The 21,261-nt window shown below is 45.4% G+C and overlaps 1 protein-coding gene across 15 annotated transcripts in view; it reads right to left on the bottom strand.

Moving 5' to 3' along the window:
• Positions 1-21,261, bottom strand: part of ZNF462 (zinc finger protein 462) — a 140,066-nt gene that overhangs the window by 66,372 nt on the left and 52,433 nt on the right. For 12 of the 15 annotated variants that reach the window (XR_006885111.1, XR_006885110.1, XR_006885109.1 and 9 more), the window contains 5 exons: positions 15,750-15,999; positions 9,605-15,216; positions 8,678-8,842; positions 6,828-7,114; positions 3,723-3,841 (listed from right to left, as the gene is read on the bottom strand). Coding sequence is in view for 10 of the 15 variants with exons in the window: in XM_046638528.1 (XP_046494484.1) it covers positions 3,723-3,841; positions 6,828-7,114; positions 8,678-8,842; positions 9,605-15,216; positions 15,750-15,969 (6,403 nt within the window). In the remaining 5 variants the exon portion in view is untranslated. Of the gene's footprint in view, positions 1-3,722; positions 3,842-6,827; positions 7,115-8,418; positions 8,520-8,677; positions 8,843-9,604; positions 15,217-15,749; positions 16,000-21,261 lie in introns of those variants that run through there. The other 3 variants (XR_006885112.1, XM_046638557.1, XM_046638566.1) reach the window with 3 other exon arrangements.

Genomic DNA, 21,261 nt, shown 5'->3' with positions numbered 1-21,261 from the left:
CCTTTTGGCCAACCAGTGACTACAAGAAGGCCATTCTGCTTGGTCAGCTCCAAGGACGTACATTTCAGATCAGTGCCCTGGAGTCAGCGAGCAGCCTCTGGCTCTCTCTTAAAGTCCTTCCCACAGGCCAAATCATTTATCCAATTTCCACTGGTGAAATGCTTTCGACAAGGCTGAGGCCGATGGGAAAAACTCACTGGGATGGTATTCCAGCTGAATAATTTACAATGCACACAAGTTAGAAGAGAGTAGTTTGACTATTACTCAACATAGTACTGGAGGTTTTGGCCAGAGCAATTAGGCAAGAAAAAGAAATAAAAGGTATCCAAATAGGCAATGAATAAGTGACACTCTCACTGTTTGCAGATGACACGATTCTATATATAGAAAACCCTAAAGAATCCATCAGAAAACTATTAGAAGTAATGAACAACTTCAGCAAAGTTGCAGGGTACAAAATCAACTTACAAAAATCAGTTGCATTTCTATACTCTAATAATGAACTAACGGAAAGAGAACTCAAGAATACAATCTCATTTACAATTGCAACAAAAAGAATAAAATATCTAGGACTAAATTTAACCAAGGAGATGAAAGACCCATACAATGAAAACTATAAGACATTATGGAAAGAAATCAATGATGACAAAAATAAGTGGAAAGATATTCCATGCACATAGATTGGAAGAGTAAATATAGTTAAAATGTCCATACTACCTAAAGCAATCTACAGATTCCATGCAATCCCAATCAGAATCCCAACAACATTCTTCACAGAAATAGAACGAAGAATCCTAAAATTCATATTAGGCAACAAAAGATCCCAAATAGCTAAAGCAATCCTGAAAAACAAGAACAAACCTGGAGGGAGCACAATCCCTGACTTCAAACTATACTACAAGTCTAGAGTAATCAAAACGGCGTGGTACTGGTACAAAAACAGACACACAGATCAATGGAACAAAACTGAAAGCCCAGAAATAAAACCACACATCTACAGACAACTAACCTTTCAAAAAGGAGCTAAGAACATACAATGGAGAAAGGAAAGTCTCTTCAATAAATGGTGTTGGCAAAATGGACAGCCATATGCTAAAGAATGAAAGTAGACCATTATCTTTTGCTATACACAAAAACTAACTCAAAATGGATCAAAGACTTGAAGGTAAGACCTGAAACCATAAAACTCCTAGAAGAAAATAGAGGCAGTACACTCTTTAACATCGGTCTTAGAAGGATCTTTTCGAATGCCATGTCTACTCGGGCAGGGGAAAAGGAAGAAAAAATAAACAAGTGGGACTTATCAGACTAAAGAGCTCCTTCAAGGCAAAGGAAACTATGAACAAAACAAAAAGACAACCCACCAACTGGGAGAAAATATTTGCACATCATATATCTGACAAGGGATCAATCTCCAAAATGTAGAAAGAACTCACACAACTCAACAACAAAGAAACAAACAACCGACCAAAAAACGGGCAGGGGATATGAACAGACATTTTTCCAAAGAAGATATACAGATGGCCAATAGGCACATGAAAAGATGTTCAACATTACTAATCATCAGGGAAATGCAAATCAAAACTACACCAAGATACCACCTTATACCTGTTAAAATGCCTATAATCACCAAGACAAAAATAACAAATGTTGGAGAGGATGTGGAGAAAAAGAAAAGCCTCATACACCGCTGGTGGGAATGCAAACTGCCACAGCCACTATGGAAGACAGTACAGAGATTTCTCAAAAAATTAAAAATAGAAATACCACATGAGCCAGGTATCCCACTACTGGGGATTTATCCAAAGAACTTGAAATCAGCAATTCAAAGAGACTTAGTCACCCCTATGTTCACTACAGCATTATTCACAACAGCTAAGAAGTGGAAGCAATCCTAGTGCCCATCAACTGATGATTGGATAAAGACGATGTGGTATATATATATACAATGGGATACTACTCAGCCATAAAAAAAGACAAAATCGTCCCATTTGCAACAACATGGATGGACCTTGAGGCTATTATGTTCAGTGAAATAAGCCAGACAGAGAAAGACAAACACCGCACGACTTCACTCATATGTGGAAGATAAACAAACGCACGCAAAAAGAGAACAGTTTAGCAGTTACCAGAGAAGGGGGTTGGGGGGTGAACAAAAGGGGTAAAGGGGCACATTTACATGGTGACTGACAAATAATATTGTATGACTGAAATTTCACAACGTTATAAAGAAAAGAAAAGAGTGGTTTGAACCCCAGAGGCTCTTCCTCCATGGACTTTAGTAGAATTTTCTGGGAGATATAAAAATACTAACAGATAGAGGAAAGACCCTATAGCTAATCTCCAGTCCCATCCCCCACCTCCAGAGGGGCGTAGGGCATCTACAAGACTGTGGTATTTTCACTCCATTAAGCCAGTTCAACAGGACCCAACACCCAGGAACCAGCAAAGAGGTATGGTCATATTTCCACAGAGGAGCAAGAGATGGCAAAGTGAAGGACTCAGGTTCTGGGCAGTTTTTATAACCACACAAGAGAAGCTAATAAACAAGACAGAAGAATCCTAGCTGACTGAAAATTTTAAAACTAAAACTCAACTAGAATTCTAAATACCTTAGCTGAGGAAATCCAAGGAGGAGATTTGATTTCTAGAAGAATCTCTGATAATATAGCTAGGTATTCTGAGGCCTTCGTTTCCCCAGTTTCTCTTTGTGTTTGATGTGAGTTCCCCAAAGGTTGTCAAAACCTCTGAGAGGACCACAGGCTGCTTCTGAGAGGGACAGAGAACATCACAGAGAGGCTCCTGGACCCCTCCCCACTGCCTTTCCTACACTATGCCTCTTTCCTCTCTTGGAAGTGTTCTGATTAGTTACCTGTGGGCATCCTCTATCATATGCAAAGTAGAAAAGAGCAGAAAAGGGAGAGAACCCTGTCAACGCCAAAGATGTAGGTGTTTGTTCTGGAATCAAATTCTTAGTGAATGGGTTATATGGCCTTGAGGGGGGTCACTTAATTCTAAGTCTTGTAACCTCATCTGACACTCAGGGTGACAACAACATCTACCCTTTAGGATTGTCATGAGGATTAAATGAGATGATGAATGTAACATGCTTAGTACAGGGTCTGGTAGGTGGGAGATGTTTATGAGCTGGGCACAACACGATGGAATGATAGAGACATAGAGACTAGCATAGCTCCTGGACACTCATGACACAAAGGCATCTCTTATCTGGTGTATGGAAATATATCCAAGGGCATCTCATGAGAAACTTCATGTCTTGAGTCCTCTTTATCCCTTTGAAGTTCCTCAAGATTATAAATTTAGTTGGGAATTATCTTTAGTGGATGTAACAATTCTCTGCATTCCATTAGAAAGGCTAGGTAATTTAGAAATTTCTCTAAAAAACAACATGTTTTTAAACATGTTGAAATTTCTCTAAATTGAAATTTCTCTAGCAAGAACATGCTAGGAGCATGAATCTGTTAGTAGCTACTTGTTAGTAGCGTGAATCAACTTCAACACGGGTGACATTGGCTTTGTATTATTTTGGCTTTGAGCAATTCCTTAAATTTTCTTCATTAGATTAAGATAAAACTGAACACATCACCATCTCCAGAAAAACTTATTCTCACGTGTGGGGCAAGAGACTTTGAAAATTTCCCTCAATAAAGACCATTAGATTTCAAACTCAGAGAACTTGTGCGTCACGAATCCCAACTCACCAGCATGAGCTTTGAGTATATGTGTCTTCAGCCGGCTGTTATAGGAGGACTTGAAGGAGCAGAGTTTGCATCGGAACGGTTTATGGTGTCCGTGGTGGGTTTGCATATGGCGATCCAAACTTGATGTAGAGGAAAAAAACGGAAAGGGACACGATTAAAAACTGCATACAACATTTTCTCATTGCCCTTTTCCAGGAATCTCATTTCTAAGCTGCTGAAAGTCATTTTGTTACTTTCCAATGACGGAGCTTACCAAAAAAAATTTAAAATTGGCAAGAGTTGTTGTAGCTACTCTAAAAGAAGGGGAAACTAAAGGAAGGAAGAGATCAAGAGTCTTTTTGGAGTGACAGATACAGCAGTGGGAACAGGTCATGGTAGACTTGTTTTCCCTTCTCTAGATGCACTGAGCATTGGAACAGGGCATCCAAAAAGAAAAGGTAAAATATGGATGAATTCAAGCTTTCTGCCAACTCAGTGAGAAGTGCCTATCAAACACTCATTTAACTTAAAAAAAGAATGAGAATTAGAGAAATTTTATGTTTAAAAAGGGCTGACTTTCTTTTTAAATCTCAACTCCACTTTCATTGTAAAGACTTGAGTGGGGAAGGTGGGTTTCAAAGTGGCTGAACTCCTTGCAATGGGCTGTCTGTTTCCAACGTCTTTGTAAATATGAAGGCCCAGTGCAGGTGTGCTTAAAGGAAGTCACGTGATCCAAAGGCTAGTCATCCTTTCTGATAAACACAACCACGTCTGTTGTCTATCAGTCTTCCAGAAGCAACTTATAAGGAAATCATGTAATTATAATTAACTACCAGTATTTCATAATAATTACTAGTCTAAAAAATAATAAATCTGCTAACAAGGTGTAGGAAGAATTTCTAATTCGTTTCCTTACCCCAGAGAACTAGATTCCATTCTAAATGACTCATCTGGGACCAGTACTGCTTACAAGTCAAACATATAATGTTCTCCTGAGCTCCAAAGCAGGACTTTCAATTGCCTCCGACCTCTCCCTCTGGATGTCCTTTAGCTCTCTCTCTTAAACTCAACCAGCCCTAAACAAACCCATTGGGATTTTTTTTCCCAAAATAAACTCTCTTCTTCATTTCCTTGTTTTGTAAAGGGCACTACCAGTCTTGCAGTCAACTAGATTGCAAATCTACGGGTCATTTATACTCTGCCCCCATCCCCTACATTAAGTCAATTTTTCCAAGTCATGATGACCTCAGTTCCCTCAACCATTCCCAAAGTTCCATCCCAACTTCTTGGGTCAGCTACTATCACTGCCTCCTAATTGGTCTCCCCCATCTTTTTTTCAACTCAAGAGCACAAGCTAAGGAGTCTGACTGCCTGGGATCAGATCCCAGCTACTACCTAGAAGCTGTGTGGCCTTGGGCCAGTTACATAACCTCTCTAGGCCTCACTTTTCTTATCCATATAGTGGTGATAATAATGGGACCCTACCTCATACCACTGTTTTGAAAATAAAATAGATAATACTTGAAGGCACTTGGCACAGTGCCTGCCACATAATGAGGCTCAATAAATGTTGGCAACTATGATGACTTTACTCATTTCAGAGTCTTCCTTCCACCAGTAATGGAAAACACAGAGCACTAATTCCACATTCAGAGACTCCAATATGGTCTCTACTCAAGTACACAGACTTCATCTTCCACTATTCCTCTGCAAATCACTTAAAGATTGGTCAATCTGGATCACCACCTAGGCCCCCATGAGTCTCAAGCTCTCTTCCTCAGCCTCCTGCTCTCTCACCTTTTCCTCCACATTGTATGTCCTTCCCAAACTATTCATGTCCTTTCTGCCACCTTTAATACTTAATTCAAATGCTCCCTACTCGATGAAACCTTCTGGACTCTTCCAGAGTGGATGTAATGTTTCCTTCCTTTGAAACTTCATAGCATTGATTGTATTGATTTATGCCTTACAGATTTTAAAGACATGGGCCTTATATTGCAGAACCCTTTGTGTGCTTGCTTTACTTATAACCCAACTAGTCCTTAAGTCTCCTTAGACCACTGACCACATCTTATTCATCTTTATATTCCCTAAAGCGGATTCCAGCACAGTGCCTAGCATGGGGCATATTTATTCATTCACAATGATTTAATGAGGTTCTACTTTGTGTCAGAAAGTATCTTAGATGCTGTCCAATAAATACTCATCGAATTGACAAGAACTATATAAGTTTTATGTACATGGATCAGTGCATGGATCTGATGACAAAGATTCGCCATTAGGTCCTGCATAATAATAAAGAGTTTCTAACCCATCCTCACCTCTGGAGAAGCACTGCCTCCTCCTGCCTTTCAACAGCCACTAACTAGCACATTATCGTTTTTAAGAAGCAAACAGCCCCTCATTTACTTTCAATTATCATAAAAATAAACAGCACGTCAGTCTTACAATCAGTCACCTTCATCCAAGACAGAAGAATGTATTCAGCTAAGGAGAAAGGCAACAAAGGCTGTTTCTTCTCAGAACCATCTCTCTTCCCATCACCCCGAAGAACATTACACAAGACGCCAAATCTACAATTTCAAAGCTGTGATGGGCAACAGGAAGCTCCCCCTCCTCAACCACCCTGTACTTCAAGCACCTCTCTGGCATCCACAAACTTCTTCACCTTTCCGGGTCTTTCAAAATATCAAGCAAAGAGTCTTTGGTCACATGGGTTAATAGTCCTGTTTTTACCTCCTTAGCCACTCAATTTCCCAAATGGAACTTGACTTCCTCAAATGATCATTAGATGATTAGGTTCCAGATGAATGTCTGACAGATGCACCAGTAAACTCCTCTACCCTCTGGTCTTTCCTTGTGTAAATGATGGCAATACTTCCAAAATTGTCATTTAAAAAATGCCTGTATTTGCCACATGTAATGTAAACCAAAGAACCTCCACTTCTTAGCCCCATTTGACAGATGAGGTGACTGAGGCTCAAGGTAACATAGTCAACTCAACAGCAGGTGTGAACCACAAGCGGGGCCTTCTGACTCCTCCAAGCTTCTCCTGCTCTAGCGTAGCTGCCTTCCACTATTACTTCTCCTCCCAATGACCATTTGCAACCACTCAATAGCACTTACTTGTGCCTGAAAGCAGAAACAAAGGAGCAATACTGGCAGCTGTACTTGTCCTCGCGGGTAAACATGGCCAGGGCCAGATGGCTCCTCTCATGAGAACGCAGCCCCTGCATGGACATCAGGACTCTGTCACATTGACTACAATGGTATCCCCCCGGCCGGGTTTCATCCTCCAACATTCCATCAAGCAAGCAGTGTTCACCATCCACCCGGTCCACCAGGGCACCACTGGCATCTTTGGCTGCTTCCAATCCATCCAGGAACAAGTGGGAAGGGTCTTCAGCCTCCTGCTAAGAGAACCACACACACACACATGCCCCACCAACAAAATAAATATCCATCATCATGGCCCCCAGCTTTCCTCCTCTCCCTTCATTCTCCCAAACTCATCAGCATTTCCTGTTAAAGCTTCCTCCCCTGCCTCTCCAGCTCCCCCTACAGGGAGGGCAAACCCTTCTTGGCGCAGTGGTGGTGATTTTAGAGCAACGTATCGCAACATAGGCTGCTACTGCGTGGGAAATGGGCGAGAGGGGCTCTCCCACTTTGAAAACAGTTCACTCAGTTATCTCCCATGTCAAAGAGAAAATTCACATTGTGATCCCCTAAACTGACATAAAGTAGGATCACAGTTATGGCTCAGAGAAAAGAAAGGAAGGAAGGAAGAGCAAAAAGCAGAGTGGTTTGGGCCTTTAGGAGCCTTGGGCTATCTTTGGGAAATGAAGGAAAGTCAAAGATGCTGCTCTCTGCCACCCACGCTCATCCCCATCCCACAGACAGTGACTTCCCTCCTTGACTGGAGGTTGCTCTATAATTAATTCAAACAACTAAGGAGCAGCCTGGTTTTAAGCCACTCGTGTTTCGAGGTGGCTCCTTGGATTACTGATTAAACAGGAAGAGTCGCTTGGTTTCCCTCGAGAGATTCCAGGGTGCAAGCCTGGGACCCAGCACAGAGGCGTGGAGGAAGCTGACCACCACTGCCCCTGGGTGACACCACTCTGCCCACAGCAGGAAGCTTTCAGTCTTTGCGGACAAAAAGCAGAAGCTTTACGTCTGCGCCACACGGGCAAAACAGGACGCAAGATCAAGAAGAGCAGATGACAAAAATATATTCACGGATCCAGAGAGAAAGAACAGAGCCCTGAACTAACGTCTCTGCTCAAAAGCAAGTGCTTAGCAATATCCTGGCAGGCAGGGATGGCGGCTGGGTTATTGAAACAGGGGCTGCTATTAGGATTATGATGTGCAAAATAGGTGGTCTAATGAAGGTGGGGGCAAGAGGGAAGGCACTGGTCAGCAACACATGGGGAGAGCGGATAGAGGAGACAAATCAGGTCAATGGGCTCTCAGGGCCAATTGGGACTTGAAGGCCTCTAGTTTTAATGTTTCTTATGCTCCTCAAAGGACCCAGGAGAAGAAGTAAAAGAGATTCTCCTGGGCTCTGCGCACCAACAGCCAAGTGGGAACAGTCAGAGATCGCAGCGGGAGGAGCAGCAGAAGACATGGGAACAGAACCCACTTGATCCCTCTTAAGGGCACGGGCAACACCTAATGGCACTAAACGCAGAACAGCAGGGCGACCCAAAGCCTCCTGTACCGAGAGGCCCGGATCTTCCGTTTCCACCAAACTATCCGCGTGGAAGGGAACCAGATCGAAACGCGACCAGGTCGAAACACGAAAGGTGAGGAAGGTCCAACCTGCAAAGAAATCAAAACACGCCAGACCAATCCGAGCACAAGTCAGGAATGCCCACCTTCTGGGAGGCCCTACCTGAGCTGCTTTGAGCAACAGGGTTACTAAGTGATGCGAATTGCTCACGCACAAGAACGCTCATCCCGACCCTCCCGGTTCTCACCTTCACGGCGGCTGACACGGCTGGGACACTGCCGTACTGGACGTGTTTCCGGAGGTGATTACAGATGGCTCGGAGCGTCGGGTGCACTTCCACACAGAACTTACACTTGTAGCCCACCACCTTCCTCTCCTTGATCTTTGGCACCTCTTCTAAGTGACCAAAAGGCTGGTAAAATACAGTGGTAGCCATCAGTACTCCGAGCCCTCCCTCAATGGCCGGCATTTATTCTTGTGGCTTACTAGCAGATTTTATTTTAAAGCAGATTAGCAGGTTAAAAACCAAGGGAGATCTATGTGAGTGTTTTTACATAATGAATTCGTCAGAGTCGTGGCACGCTGCCTACTAGGCAAAGTCTCTGGAACCCAAATACGTTACAACTTGTGAGGAGAGAAGATTTCTGTGCAGAAGCCTCAATCGTCACTGCCACCAAGGTATCTGGCTTGCAAACCAATTTCAACTACGCAGGTGAAACGTTGCATAGCTACGCCATTAGCGAACTTCTTGACCCAAAAAACATCTACTCCTTGAGATGTAAGGTTCCTGTAGCAGACACTGCAGACCAAGACATGGCTGAGAAGCGCTAATGATACCAAGAGACGGCCCACAGCTGCCTTAGGAAAGAGCGAGCGTTGTCGTGTAACTAGGTCTCAGACAAGGCTACTTGGCAGAAGGAAATACAGAGAAACCGCCCCAACCCTCCCCTGGGGAGCCTTGGGAGGAGCGAGCGGGAGGGGAACAGGACCGTGGAGAAGGGTGAGCACAGAATGGGGGATAATCAAGCTCGAAATGTGTAATTGACTTATTGAGCTCTCTGGCAAGCTAAGTCACTAGGAAGCCCGTAGCAGTTTGGCTGGCAACGAAGAAGTGCATGTGGGCATCAGTGATGAGAGGCCTCCTGGGGGAAGGGAAATCAAAACATATCCTTACCCTCTCTTGTTTGAAATCTGCAAAAGCACCATCTGCATATTTCTGCTTGCTCAAAAGCTGTTTCCTCCTCTCCTGACGTTTGGCACGCTTCTGGAATTCCTCATTGTGAATGTTCAAGTGTGAGGTCAGCTCGGCGGTGCTCTGCAGTTTGCTATCGCAGTGCTTACACTGGTAGGCGGAGTTCTGCAAGCGGGGGCCGCTGCCCAGGATGATGAAGTCCCTCTTCAGGTCCCGACTGTGGTGGTCAGTGTAATGCATGCACAGCAGCTCCGCCGTGCTGAAGGACAGCTTGAAGCATTTGATGCAGCGGAACGGGAGCCACTCGATTTCCTGAGCTTCGCTTCCCTCCACCTCGGCTTTCTCGAAGCTGCCTCTCTCCTCCTCTTCCATCAGCATCGGCTTCTCGTGCTCGTCGGCGTAGACGGCGGTGAAGTAGCCCCCCAGCTTGCTGGCGTGCTGCTTCTTTGGGAACACCCCCGGGTGGCGCTTCATGTAATGGGACACGATGCCCTTCTTGCTGAAGGACTGGAAGGAGCACAGGGAGCACTTTTTCTTCTCCACTGCCCGCCGGAGTTCCTCGCTGAGCTGCGGGGAGTCGTCCTTGGGGGGTGACGGGATGATCACCTTGTTGGGCTTGTCGCTGATGGTCCTGGAGGCTGCCAGGCAGTGGGTGTAATACGCATCAATATCGTGGCGCTTCTGGTAGTGGGCCGCCAGCCCTTTGCGGATGGGGTTGGTGTAGGCACACAGGGCACACTTGAAGAGGTTGTTCTTGCCCTCTGGCTGGGCTCGGACGTTGTTGTGCTTGATGCGGTAGTGCCTGGCGATCCCCTTCCTCGTGGAGCAGAAGTACTTACAGAGCTGGCACCGGAACACAGTGTGGGAGACCAGGTGCGAGGTAGAGAAGTGAGAAGTGGACAGGGGCTCCTCTCCCACCTCCTCCTCGGTGATGGAGACTTGGGAGGGGCTCACTTCAGTGGTTATCTCGGGCTCGAGGGAGACCGGCAGCTTCGGGGGTGACGGGGAAAAGACATCAAATTCAGGCTGATTGTGATACTTCTCATAGTGGATTTTGAGTTTCTCCAAAGTGCCATGCGTGTACGGACACAGTTTGCAGCGGTAGGCGCCATACCCTTGCTTGAAGATCCTGCTCGTCTCCTCCACGTCATTCTGGGCTATGTCGGCAGATTGCTCCACGTCATGCACAAAGTCCTCGGCGGTCACCTTGATGGACGGGTGTCGCTTCTGGTAGTGGGTCAGGACGCCGTGGATGCGGGTGTTGATATACGGGCAATGCCTACACTTGTAGACGGCGCCTGGGTTGATGTCGATGTCCTGGGCGAAGTCAGCAGCCTTCACTTTCATGCCTGGGTGCTTCTTCCCATAGTGGGTGAGAAGGCCATGCAGGTTATTATACTCAGACTGGCACACCGTGCACTGGTACGGGGTGGAGGATATGGCGGGGTTGGCGGAAGCTAGCTGGATGCTTTTCTCTGGGGAAAGTCTTGCATCCTCTGGGCATTCAGCTTCCTGCTCGGGGAGTGGCGTGGGCATACTGTTCTCACAATTCAAAGGGCCCACCAACTCTTCAGCAAGAGGGAGGGGATTCTCAATAGCATCTTTCTCCTTGATGATATCCAGCAGCACCGACTCATCACCATTCATGGCCCACGGGTGGAACGCTTGGTAGTGATTGGTGATGTCCCAGATGGAGACGGCTTCAAAAACACAGTCTCTGCATCTGTATGTTTTGGCTTCAGCTGGCATGGCGAGAGAGGGAGGGGAGGGGTCTGGCCCAGCCCAGAGTTTGGTGGCCATGTAAGTGTAGTCAACGTAATGTTCTGGATGCCTCCTTTGGTAATGTAGGAGCAAACCACTGGGCTCCACGTGGGAATAGATGCACCACTCGCAGTGGTAGCCAGCTTCTATCAAGCCATCTAGAAACGCCCATCGCATGATGGACGTGACCGTGGCCTTCAGGGCAGGGTGGTCTTTCTTGATATGCTTCCTCAGTGCATAGAAGTAGGGGGAGGTATACGAACACTGCCTACACTTGAGCGCTCGGAGTTTGGTCTTGTCCCGCTCCATATTAGAGGGGGGGACAAGCACGCAACTGGCAGGCTTCTTCTGGTTACGGTCACAGAGGCTTCGGATGGTGGCCGTGTGCTGCCGGATCACATCTGCGTTGGCTTTGAAGTCCCGGTGCTTCTTCTGATAATGAATGAGGACACCTTTGACCGTTCGGTTCCCGTAATCACAGTGCTGGCAAAAAAACATCTCATTCTCCAGAGGAGGGCCATCTCTCTCGGAGCTGCTGCGGGTCAGCTGTGGCATGGGGGCAGGTGGCCGGGGGGAGCCTTGGGGCCCCTCGGCCCCTCTCATCATTGCAGCTGTGGGAGGAGCCTGTCTGATATATTTGGCAGTGACCTTTATTTCTGGGTGCCTTTTCTGGTAGTGGACAAGCACTCCCACAACTGACCGATTGCTGTAGGAACAGTGTTTGCAGTAGTAAAGCTCAGTACTGAGGTCTGGTGGCGGGGGTTGTGGGGGGGGTGGGGAACCCATGTTGGACATTTTGGGAGACATTGGAGCACCCACCTCAAATGATAACTGAGAAAGGGCAGAGCCCCTGTCCACAGACACCATTCGCATGGTTTTCTGGATCCTAAAGTAGGAAGCCTTTTCTTCTGGGTGTTTCTTCTGATAATGAACCAGGACAGAATGCATATTGGGGCTTGCGAATGAGCAAACGTCACAGTCATAAACGACAACGGTGTTAACCGAGGGGTCCTTCTGGTTTTCACATTCTGGAGTAAAGGTCTTGGAAGGAGTGTTTTTATTAAACGTCGCTGGCATACCGCCACCACGAGCCACGGGAGTGGAAGTCGCCATGTTCTTGGGAGCCGAATTCAGAATCTCCCTCAGTGTCTGGGATTCCGTATTCAGTCCTTCCTGCTGCTCCACGACATAGCTTGAAAATATCATCGCGTTGTTAATCTTAACGGTGGGATGCATTCTTTGGTAATGTGGCATCAGGCTTCTAACGTTCGGGCTGGTGTAGGAACAAAACCGACACCGGTAGATCAGGTCCGAATGGTCAAAGTTGAGTACATTCATGGCTTCTGGGTGGTGTTCCCCGTAATGCTGCTGCAGATCCTCAAAGTTGGTGTAATCGATGTAGCATTCCAGACACCTATACACTGCGCTGTGATCGTTGGGGTCCAAGATGTACCTAAAGCTGAATTTAATGTACGGGTGCATTCGTTGGTAGTGGGTGCTGACACTCCGGGCCGATTTGTTGTTAAAGTCACAGTGTTTGCAATAGTATAGCCTTCCAGAGTCACTAAAGTCTGTATTTTCACTATTGTGCTCAGTTCCGTAAATAGGAGTCTGGGTGTTCAGGAGAGCGGTACTGGAAACTTGGTGATCTTTCATGTTGGTCGTGGAGCCGTAATAATCCTCTTCATCTTCAGAAAGGGTGAGCTCAATCTCAGCCCCGTTGGTGGCGTTGTAATCGTGGGTGACACTTCTGAAGTTGGGCTCCTTCTGGGACTCGCTGGCATCTCGTGCCCAAATCTGTTGGGCTGCAAAGGAAGTGGGCACCTCCATGACTGGCTCCGTCGGCTCTTCCTCCCTGTCCAGCTCCACCTCTATCTCCACTTCATTGTCTTCCTCTTCCTCTTCGTCATCCTCGACATTGATCACCGCATCTTCCTGCTGTTTGGTTTGGTTAATTTTGCTTTGCAGGTTACTCGCAATCTCGTCGATCCTAGTTCTCTTCTTCACGGGCGATAAGTCGAGAGGAAAGTCATTCGCGAGCTTCCTAGAGGCCTTAGCTACAAAATTATTCTTGGAGGACAACCCAAGAATTGAGGTCTGACTTTTCTTCACAGTGTTGCTGGAAGAGGGGTGGCTGTCGGTCTCACTTTCCAATGGTAGGCTTGAGGGCTGCCCCTCGAATTTTGGCAAGTTGTCGCAAAACGAGTGTTTGTGCTGCTGATGGACTCTTAGCCCTTTCAAAGTCGTGGTGGAGTAATTACACATGGTGCATTTGTATGGGTGCAGGGGCGGGGCTTGCACGGGTGGCTGTGGCTGCTGTGTTGCTGGCGGCTGGGGCTGGGGTGGCACCTGATGTGGTGGCTGTAGCTGCGGTGGCTGCGGCTGGGACGGAGGCGGCGGTGGTGGTGGTGGCGGTGGTGGCGGTGGCTGTTGCTGCTGCAAGGGATCCAGCAAGACTCCTGACTTCCTGCCATTGATGCTTGAGCTCTCGTAAGACACTACACCTTCATTCAGTGAGGAAGAAATGCTTTCACTCTGGGAATTCACAGCATCCCAATCTGACGTTGTACCCGTGTGACACTGTTTGTGAGCCCCGAGTTTTAAGGAGCTCTTGCAAGTAAACGGACATTCGTCACATTTGTAGACAGCTGTCTTTCCAGATAAGTGGATGTTTTCTATGTGACGGGAGATGCTACGCCGATGCATGGTGAGGAAAGGACAAAAGGGGCACTGGAACCGATTCATGAATCTTCTAAATGGAATCCCCTTGGTCTCCAATAATTTGTTGCCATCTGAGCCCATCAGCTGCTCTGCAGACATGCCTGCTGTCTGGTGATCCATAGCATTTAAACCATTCTCACTGTCTATTTCATTTAACTCTTCATCAGAACTAGAGTCATTCAGCATACTGTTCGTTTCCAGGTCGGCAGAAGAATTGGTCATGTCAGCCATTCCATAACGGGATCTCTCTGCCAAGTTAACGAGGCCAGAATTGTGAGGTGACTTCGGCTTCATCGGAGGGTAAGACATGGGCGAAAACTTGGAAGCTGAAGAAGAATTGGGTCTCATGATGGAGTTACTGATGGAGCCCCGGAAGTTGGAGACGTTCGTGTTGGGGATCTCCCGGCTTGCAGCATTCATGGACAGGTAAGTGGAGTTGGAAGTGGGGCTGGGGGCGCTCTTGTTCTGCACATCAGGTAGATTAGTCCCTTCTTGTTGCTGTCTGAGACTGGAAAGGATCTTGACCATACTGCGGTGTTTCTTCATCATGTGGTCACACCAGCGTTCTCGGCGGGGGGTCTGGTAGCTGCACCACTCACAGCAAAAGTTGCCTCGAGACTTGGTCAAAGGCTTCACCATGGATTCTAAGATGCTGCGCTCCACGACCTCTGCTGGCAGTTCCTTGCAGGGGTCCTGCAGGGACACGGGTGGGATGACGGGGTCGGGCAGCGGAGCAGGGGTAGGGGGGGGAGCAGTGGTCTCCTTCAAATTGTTCTTGTGATACATCTTCTGATGCTTAATTATTCTTGCCCTCCTCGGTGACTTGTATGTGCAAAACTGGCAAGAGAAGACCTTTCCAAAACCCTCGTGCATCATGATATTATAATTTAAGGATCCTGGAACAGGGGGTCCTGCCGAACTCCCTTCGGCTTGAGCTCCGTGGACCTTCCTAGTGTGTTCAATGAGGAGGTTTTTCGACCTGAAGTAGCGTACGCAGAACTTGCATTGAAAAAACTTGTTTGTTGGTTTGGGATTAGGGGCAATATGCTGACTGTAATATCCTGGACTGTGGCCATAGTAACTTCCAGTCCCCAACGCAGCTGCATTTTGACCTAAAGGGAAAGCACAAGGTAAGTGGGAAGAAAAAAGCAAAGCAGAAGAGAATTAAGGAATTCAATCATGCAAATCAATTTTTCTCCATTAATAAACACCACATTCAAAAGGCCTAGCAGCTCAAGATGAAGCCCTGAAGAGTATTAACGAAGCATCAACAAACACACACATATTGCTTCTCACGGAAGAAGATGAAGTGTACAGCTTTAGGTACAATACTCTCCTCATCTCCACAAACACGCCACGTAGCTATAAAACACAAGTTTTACAAACTGCAATATTCATTCTAGAACTTTCCAAGACATTGTCTTGTTCTCCAAATTAAAAGAAAGCTGGGGGACATAAGGAAGCCGAGAGGGCAATGACCTCGGATACTCAACAAGACAAACACGACACCCAAACCACAAAAATGGCTCACAAAGAGCAAGAAATTCTGTAGAAGCCATGTACTTCAAGAACCATGGCTATAGGCTAAGAATAGATGTGAGAGCAGTGAAATATATCAGAGATGCCAAATTTAGTACCGACTTACCTGATAAATCCTCTGCAATCGCAAATTCATCCTTTATAGAAGAAAATTCCACCTCTGTCTGATTACTGGCATTCATGGACCCCGATCGTGGCTCATTAGCATTGTCTTCAGCAACATCAGTTGGCTGCAGAAATGCCGTGTGGACATCCTGAATGTGCGCCTTGAGATCTTCATAAGATGGGGCTCTGAAGTCACAGCCATCACACTGAAGCACCTCCATGATCTGGGTCTACCCTCTCACATTAGGGACCTGTGGCAGAAGTCAGAACAAAACATCTTGAGGAATGCGCTCATTGCCTACCCCAAGCTGATGGGGCTCCAAGTCCATTAATGGAGAAAATTCCAATATCAGCAGATTCCTCTTACTGAACCCTGCCAGTTGGAACACTGGTCAAAGAGAGGCAGTCAGACATAGGAATGATGCCCTTGACTTCGTAACTTCAAAGAAGGGAAAAAAAAACCAGATAAACTTTTTCTGGCTTGATATAAATATATCTTCAAATGCCATTTGTCAAGGAAACCCTTAATACTTCAAAAGTTTTAGTAGTTTCTGAATTTCTTGGCTGAATTCAAATTTCTTGGTTAAGTTAATATTGACTTTGATTCCATTTTCTTTTTGAACCAGAAACTTCTCAGAAGTAAAGAGGATGTCTCTATAGGAGAAAGGACAAATGTCAATCTTCATTAGCCATTTAATATTATAACGTTGATGTTTTATCACCAAATGGTGAAACAATATTAAATCTTAGAGTGGCAGGAGAGCGAGCTTTTATTGCACTTTTTATAATTCCAATATCTTAACTGGGGTACACCGCTTTCCTGCTTGCCCCCAACAGTTTAGTTAGGGTTTTTTTTTTTCATGAGCTAAATGGTGATTTGCGTTTTACTGCCTACCAATTATAACCTAACAGCTTCTCCAATCTAATTAGGTCATAAAATATTTCTCACGAGATTCTCAAACAACTGACTTTAGATGACGGTCCAGTTTCTAGCTTAAAGTTGCACCTAAGTACATAAACTTACATTAAGTAAACAGAAATGTGCAGATTCGAAGACGGGCTTCTAAGTCATGACTTAATTTTTTCCCACTTCTCTCCTTTACAAACATGAAGTGTATACGTGGACACGAAAAGCTGTGAACCTGTATTTTTAAAGCAAAACTCACCCAGCTATCTCCATTCTGCGAGTTACTATGTGGTTGAAATATAAAGCTATCTTCACATGAACTCCATGGAGAGTTCCACCATTAAGCAGTTAAAAATGTATTAGAAGGCACACTTCTTCCTATCTGAATATCTATCCTGAGTTGAGATCCCCAGTTATTATCTTAATGAGTGAGTTACTTCATTGAGCTCACCACAAACTCTGCTGAGTCATTGGAATCTAGAACTGGATGTCCAAGAACCAAAGCTGTAGTTGAATCTTTCTCTACTTTAATTGTAAAGCAACTTTCTATACTTTTCTTGTAAAAGATAAATTGTTTCTGCAGGAGGAACAATGTCGAGGCATAAGTCAACGTAGTGAAAGGAGCCATTGCAGGAAGATTTTCCATGAAAGAATGCTCCTGCTGATAGCCTGCTAAAATAACTTCTGGCAAGTTCAGCTCTGGACAGGCTGAGCTTGCAGAGTGAGACGCAGATATTTACCTCCTCTTCTTTCACCCGGCAATTTATCCTTTTTCAATAAACATTGAACTGTGCACCAGAGTCTTTTCAGCTAACTAAGTCTCAATATTCCAGATACACAAGCTTTTATGTCTAAGCACCAACCCAAATTGTGTGGAAGAGCATGCTATCAGCTCTGGATCAAATTACAGCAGTCACTGAGGCCCCACCCCACTTCTCCTTTCGCACAGTCCATTAGACCTGAAAACAAATTTTTCCATGGTGCAGACGACTCCTGCATTTAGAACACTTCACAGAAAAAAGCAGATCATCCAGTGTGCACTCCCCATCCCCCCAGCTTAGTCCTTTCATCTCAGCCAAACAAGCCACAGCTCTGCTGAATGTGTTTATCACACTTTCAAGAGATATGAGCTTCTGCGTCACTGAAGCTCTAAGACTCACTAAGCTGCCCTAGTCCTCTGAGCTTTAGGAGCAGCCATTTTAGCTCAGAGCTTCTCCTCCGTGCACAACATGGCTTCTCTGGGATTCTGCTAGGCTGACAATCAGAAATGAACAGTAGAAGAGCAGCCTGGGCTCCTCTTAGGCTCTTCTCCTCCCAGCAAAGAATGAACTGTTTTCATTTCTTTCCGAAAAGCTGCACCTTTCTCCTCCTCGATGTCATTCACCAAGATCTCCGAAGGTTCTTTTATCCCATGATTGATATGCTCGTTCCTGAGTCCCAGCAGAGCGCTAGTTATTGCAGGACGATCCTGAACCAGACCCTGTTCTACAGCAGGATTTGGGGGTGGCATGGGGGGACCTCCAGAATGCCTTGGCTTCTTGGGAGTCGTCCTTCCACACACAGAAGACATACCATCCGACTCTGCTTGCCAGATTCCAAAGTCTAATGACCTTTGTTAATCACCAGCCAGTCTGTCTGCATCAGCAGACCCTGCCAACAGACACACCCTTCAACACAAAGGCTGTAGCTATTCCTTTTAAAAGAGGTTCTCTGAAAGCTCCATTGTGTAGCCGAGAGGAAAACAAAATCTCTTCCCTTCAAAACTTCAAGCCTTTAGAAATAATGCAACAAAAGGCTTTCTGCTGTGTGTCTTTTGGAAAGTTTGAGCCTGGTTTGCACAACATCAACAAAAAGGATGGTTCTGCACCAGGAAAGCAGGGCACCTTCGGCATTAAGGCATCCACCCAGAGATGAAATTCACCTCTTGATGCGGTTCTCTAATATCTTGGTGATTTCGGAAGCTGTTATCAAGGATTCTAACTTCTTTTCTGGATGCAAACACAAACCAACAGTCTCCTTGTTCTGCTACAAAGGAGATTAAAGGGTTAGGAGATCAGAAAAAAAAAAAAAAAGCCCTGATTTGGAAAAAGAAGAGATGATGAAAGTGATTTCCTAATGGGTTCTAGCTTTAATGTTGTTGCTGTCTCTACCTCAAAAATAGCTCAGAGCCTTAGAAGAGGTTAATCTCCAGGCTGCTGTGAGAACCAGCGTCAGGTACAGCGGAATGGCCTTCAATTTCACATCTGCACCAAGTACTGAAAGGAGGATCTTGCCTCCTTTGAAAGGCATTTTGCCTTTGTGTATGCATTTCTCCTTAAGACGCTGACAGAAGAAAACAGAAATTGCCAGCATGGCCTAAACAATCAAAGAAACAGAAACTTGATGTGTTTATGAGACTGAGGATGTACACATGTGCAAGAAGTGAAAGGAGGAGGAGAAGAAGGGAACAGGGGAGGAGAGAGACAGAGAAAATGGGACCTGAGGATGACCCATCCATCAACCAGAGTATGTTTCTGCAGCAGATGGTGATCCTCTGAGAAACCAACAACAAGGAGAAAAAAGATAGAAATAAGCTCTGCCTGTTTGACTGCTTCATCAACCCAGAAAGAGCAGCTACCCCCAAAGGCTAACCAGACACCGATCTGCTACAAAATTATGATTTAAAGTTAAAAGCCTTGATCTGTATCTACTTACTTCATTTGAAAATACTGTGATAATGAGATTAGCAATGTTTCTTTTCTCACTGACCAAATTAGCAAAACCAAAAGCAGAAGAGGAAGCTTCTGAACTAACTAAAAAGAAATACTCTTTCAAAAGGTCATGAGATGAATCTACAAACCAAACAGGCACCCCCCCCCTCCCACCTCCAAGGCAATATTTCCAGGCCCCTCAAGGTCAAGCAGCCGTTGGATGACTAGACTCTCAACATGAGCCATGATGCTGCGGGCTAGGTGAATATGGATTCGTTCTCAAATAACCTAGCTCCTAAGTTGACCCATCCTCCTAACGTGAAACCCCTAGACCATTCTAATTATTCATCACTCTTCTGTACTACTTACTATTGGTTGTTGGTTTGTTCAATTTACATTTATAGATTGAGAATTTCAAAATGTGGGGTTTTGATGGGAAACTCCAAATCCAATTTTCCACATTTGACAAACTCTTGAAGACATTTAAAGAAAATCCAGAGATCTTGTTAAAGATTTGAAATAGACACATGAGAATGAAGAAAGGGAAATTCTGGACTCGGGCTGCTCTTTCTCAATCTTAAGAACACCCACTGTAATTTATACCGTCTGTCCACCCACTTCCTGTGCTCAGAATTCCAGGGATCCATTAAGCCTCAGTTTTCCTCCTGGGAAGGTGAACTGTGTGTCCTTCCAACACACTGCCCAGAGTGTAACTGGAGATGGGGAGGCGCCCTTGAGGTGCCACAGCCTTCTCACAATCCTGCCACCATCAACCCCCACCCGGGTCCGCTTAGCAAGTATTGTTCTTTAAGCTTGCATGGCCCAGGAGCTTACACAGGGTCTTGAGAGTCCCAACTGTCTGCAGAAAGTGTCCAAATTAAAACGTGCGGGCCTTGCCTGGGTCTACCCTGTTCTCTGCCTGAAGGACCGCAGACCAGCAATAAAGCTGTGATGCACCACAGCCACAGGGATTCATAGCAACTAATTATAACCTTCAAAGCCTTTGAGAAATAGAACCAGAAACACCATAAGGTGCTTTTCCTCTGTCCACTCCAGAAACCTAGTTTCATTTCTAAGACGCTGAACTCCCCGGTTCTCCTGACTCACAATTCTAATAAGAGGTTTTAGTTAGCACCTGTTGTTTATGTTTTTCTTCCTGTCCTTTCTTATGATGGAAAAACCAGTGATTCAAGGACAGGTATTGGAATGCTTACACTTTGAATAGTTCAGCTAGAAAAATCAGGAACCTAACAGTCATTCTGTAAATGTATCTGCAAATGGGAAACTGTTGATAGGACGAGGTCAAAGAGCTGTGGGGTGTGTTGGGAGGTGAACATTTCTAATTGCAAGCCCCAGGACCATGGTTTGGGAGGAAGGAAGAATTTTCATGCTTATAATGAAAAATGAGGGGGAAAAAAATCATTACCTAATTGACTTCGGAATGGGGGTTGCTACTCTTAGCAACAAAGGGGGTTCTATATTGCTACTTACGCTTTACTCTTCTCATGGTTGAAGTGGGAATTCTCATAATTTAAAAATCATTTAAAGCATCTTTCCAAAGAGGACGGGACTGAGAAATTGAAGTCAAATCTTTCAGGAACAGGGACAGGAGCTATGGAATCAAACTTACAAATGCATATATATGAAATAAAATTTTCTTGCTTTAATGTTAACTCAGACACGGGCATGTGCACTCCACAGTGAACAAGCACTTAGAGCAGAATCAGTCCCCTTCTCAGTAAGGACAAATGACATATGTACCATTCCCATGTTAGAGTTTTAAAAAAATAAACCAGCAAAATTAACTAACAAAGAACTTCCAACAACAAGCTACCTCCAATCGATCCCACAACATTGGGTACTGCTATAGATCCCAGCTCACCACGTGGTGTCTTCAAATGTCCTATCAAATGTTT

The sequence above is a fragment of the Equus quagga genome, chromosome 1 (assembly GCF_021613505.1).
Source record: "Equus quagga isolate Etosha38 chromosome 1, UCLA_HA_Equagga_1.0, whole genome shotgun sequence".
Classification (NCBI taxonomy): domain Eukaryota; kingdom Metazoa; phylum Chordata; class Mammalia; order Perissodactyla; family Equidae; genus Equus; species Equus quagga.
Note: the sequence above shows the minus strand (reverse complement) of the source record. Positions and strands in the feature narration are given on the sequence as shown.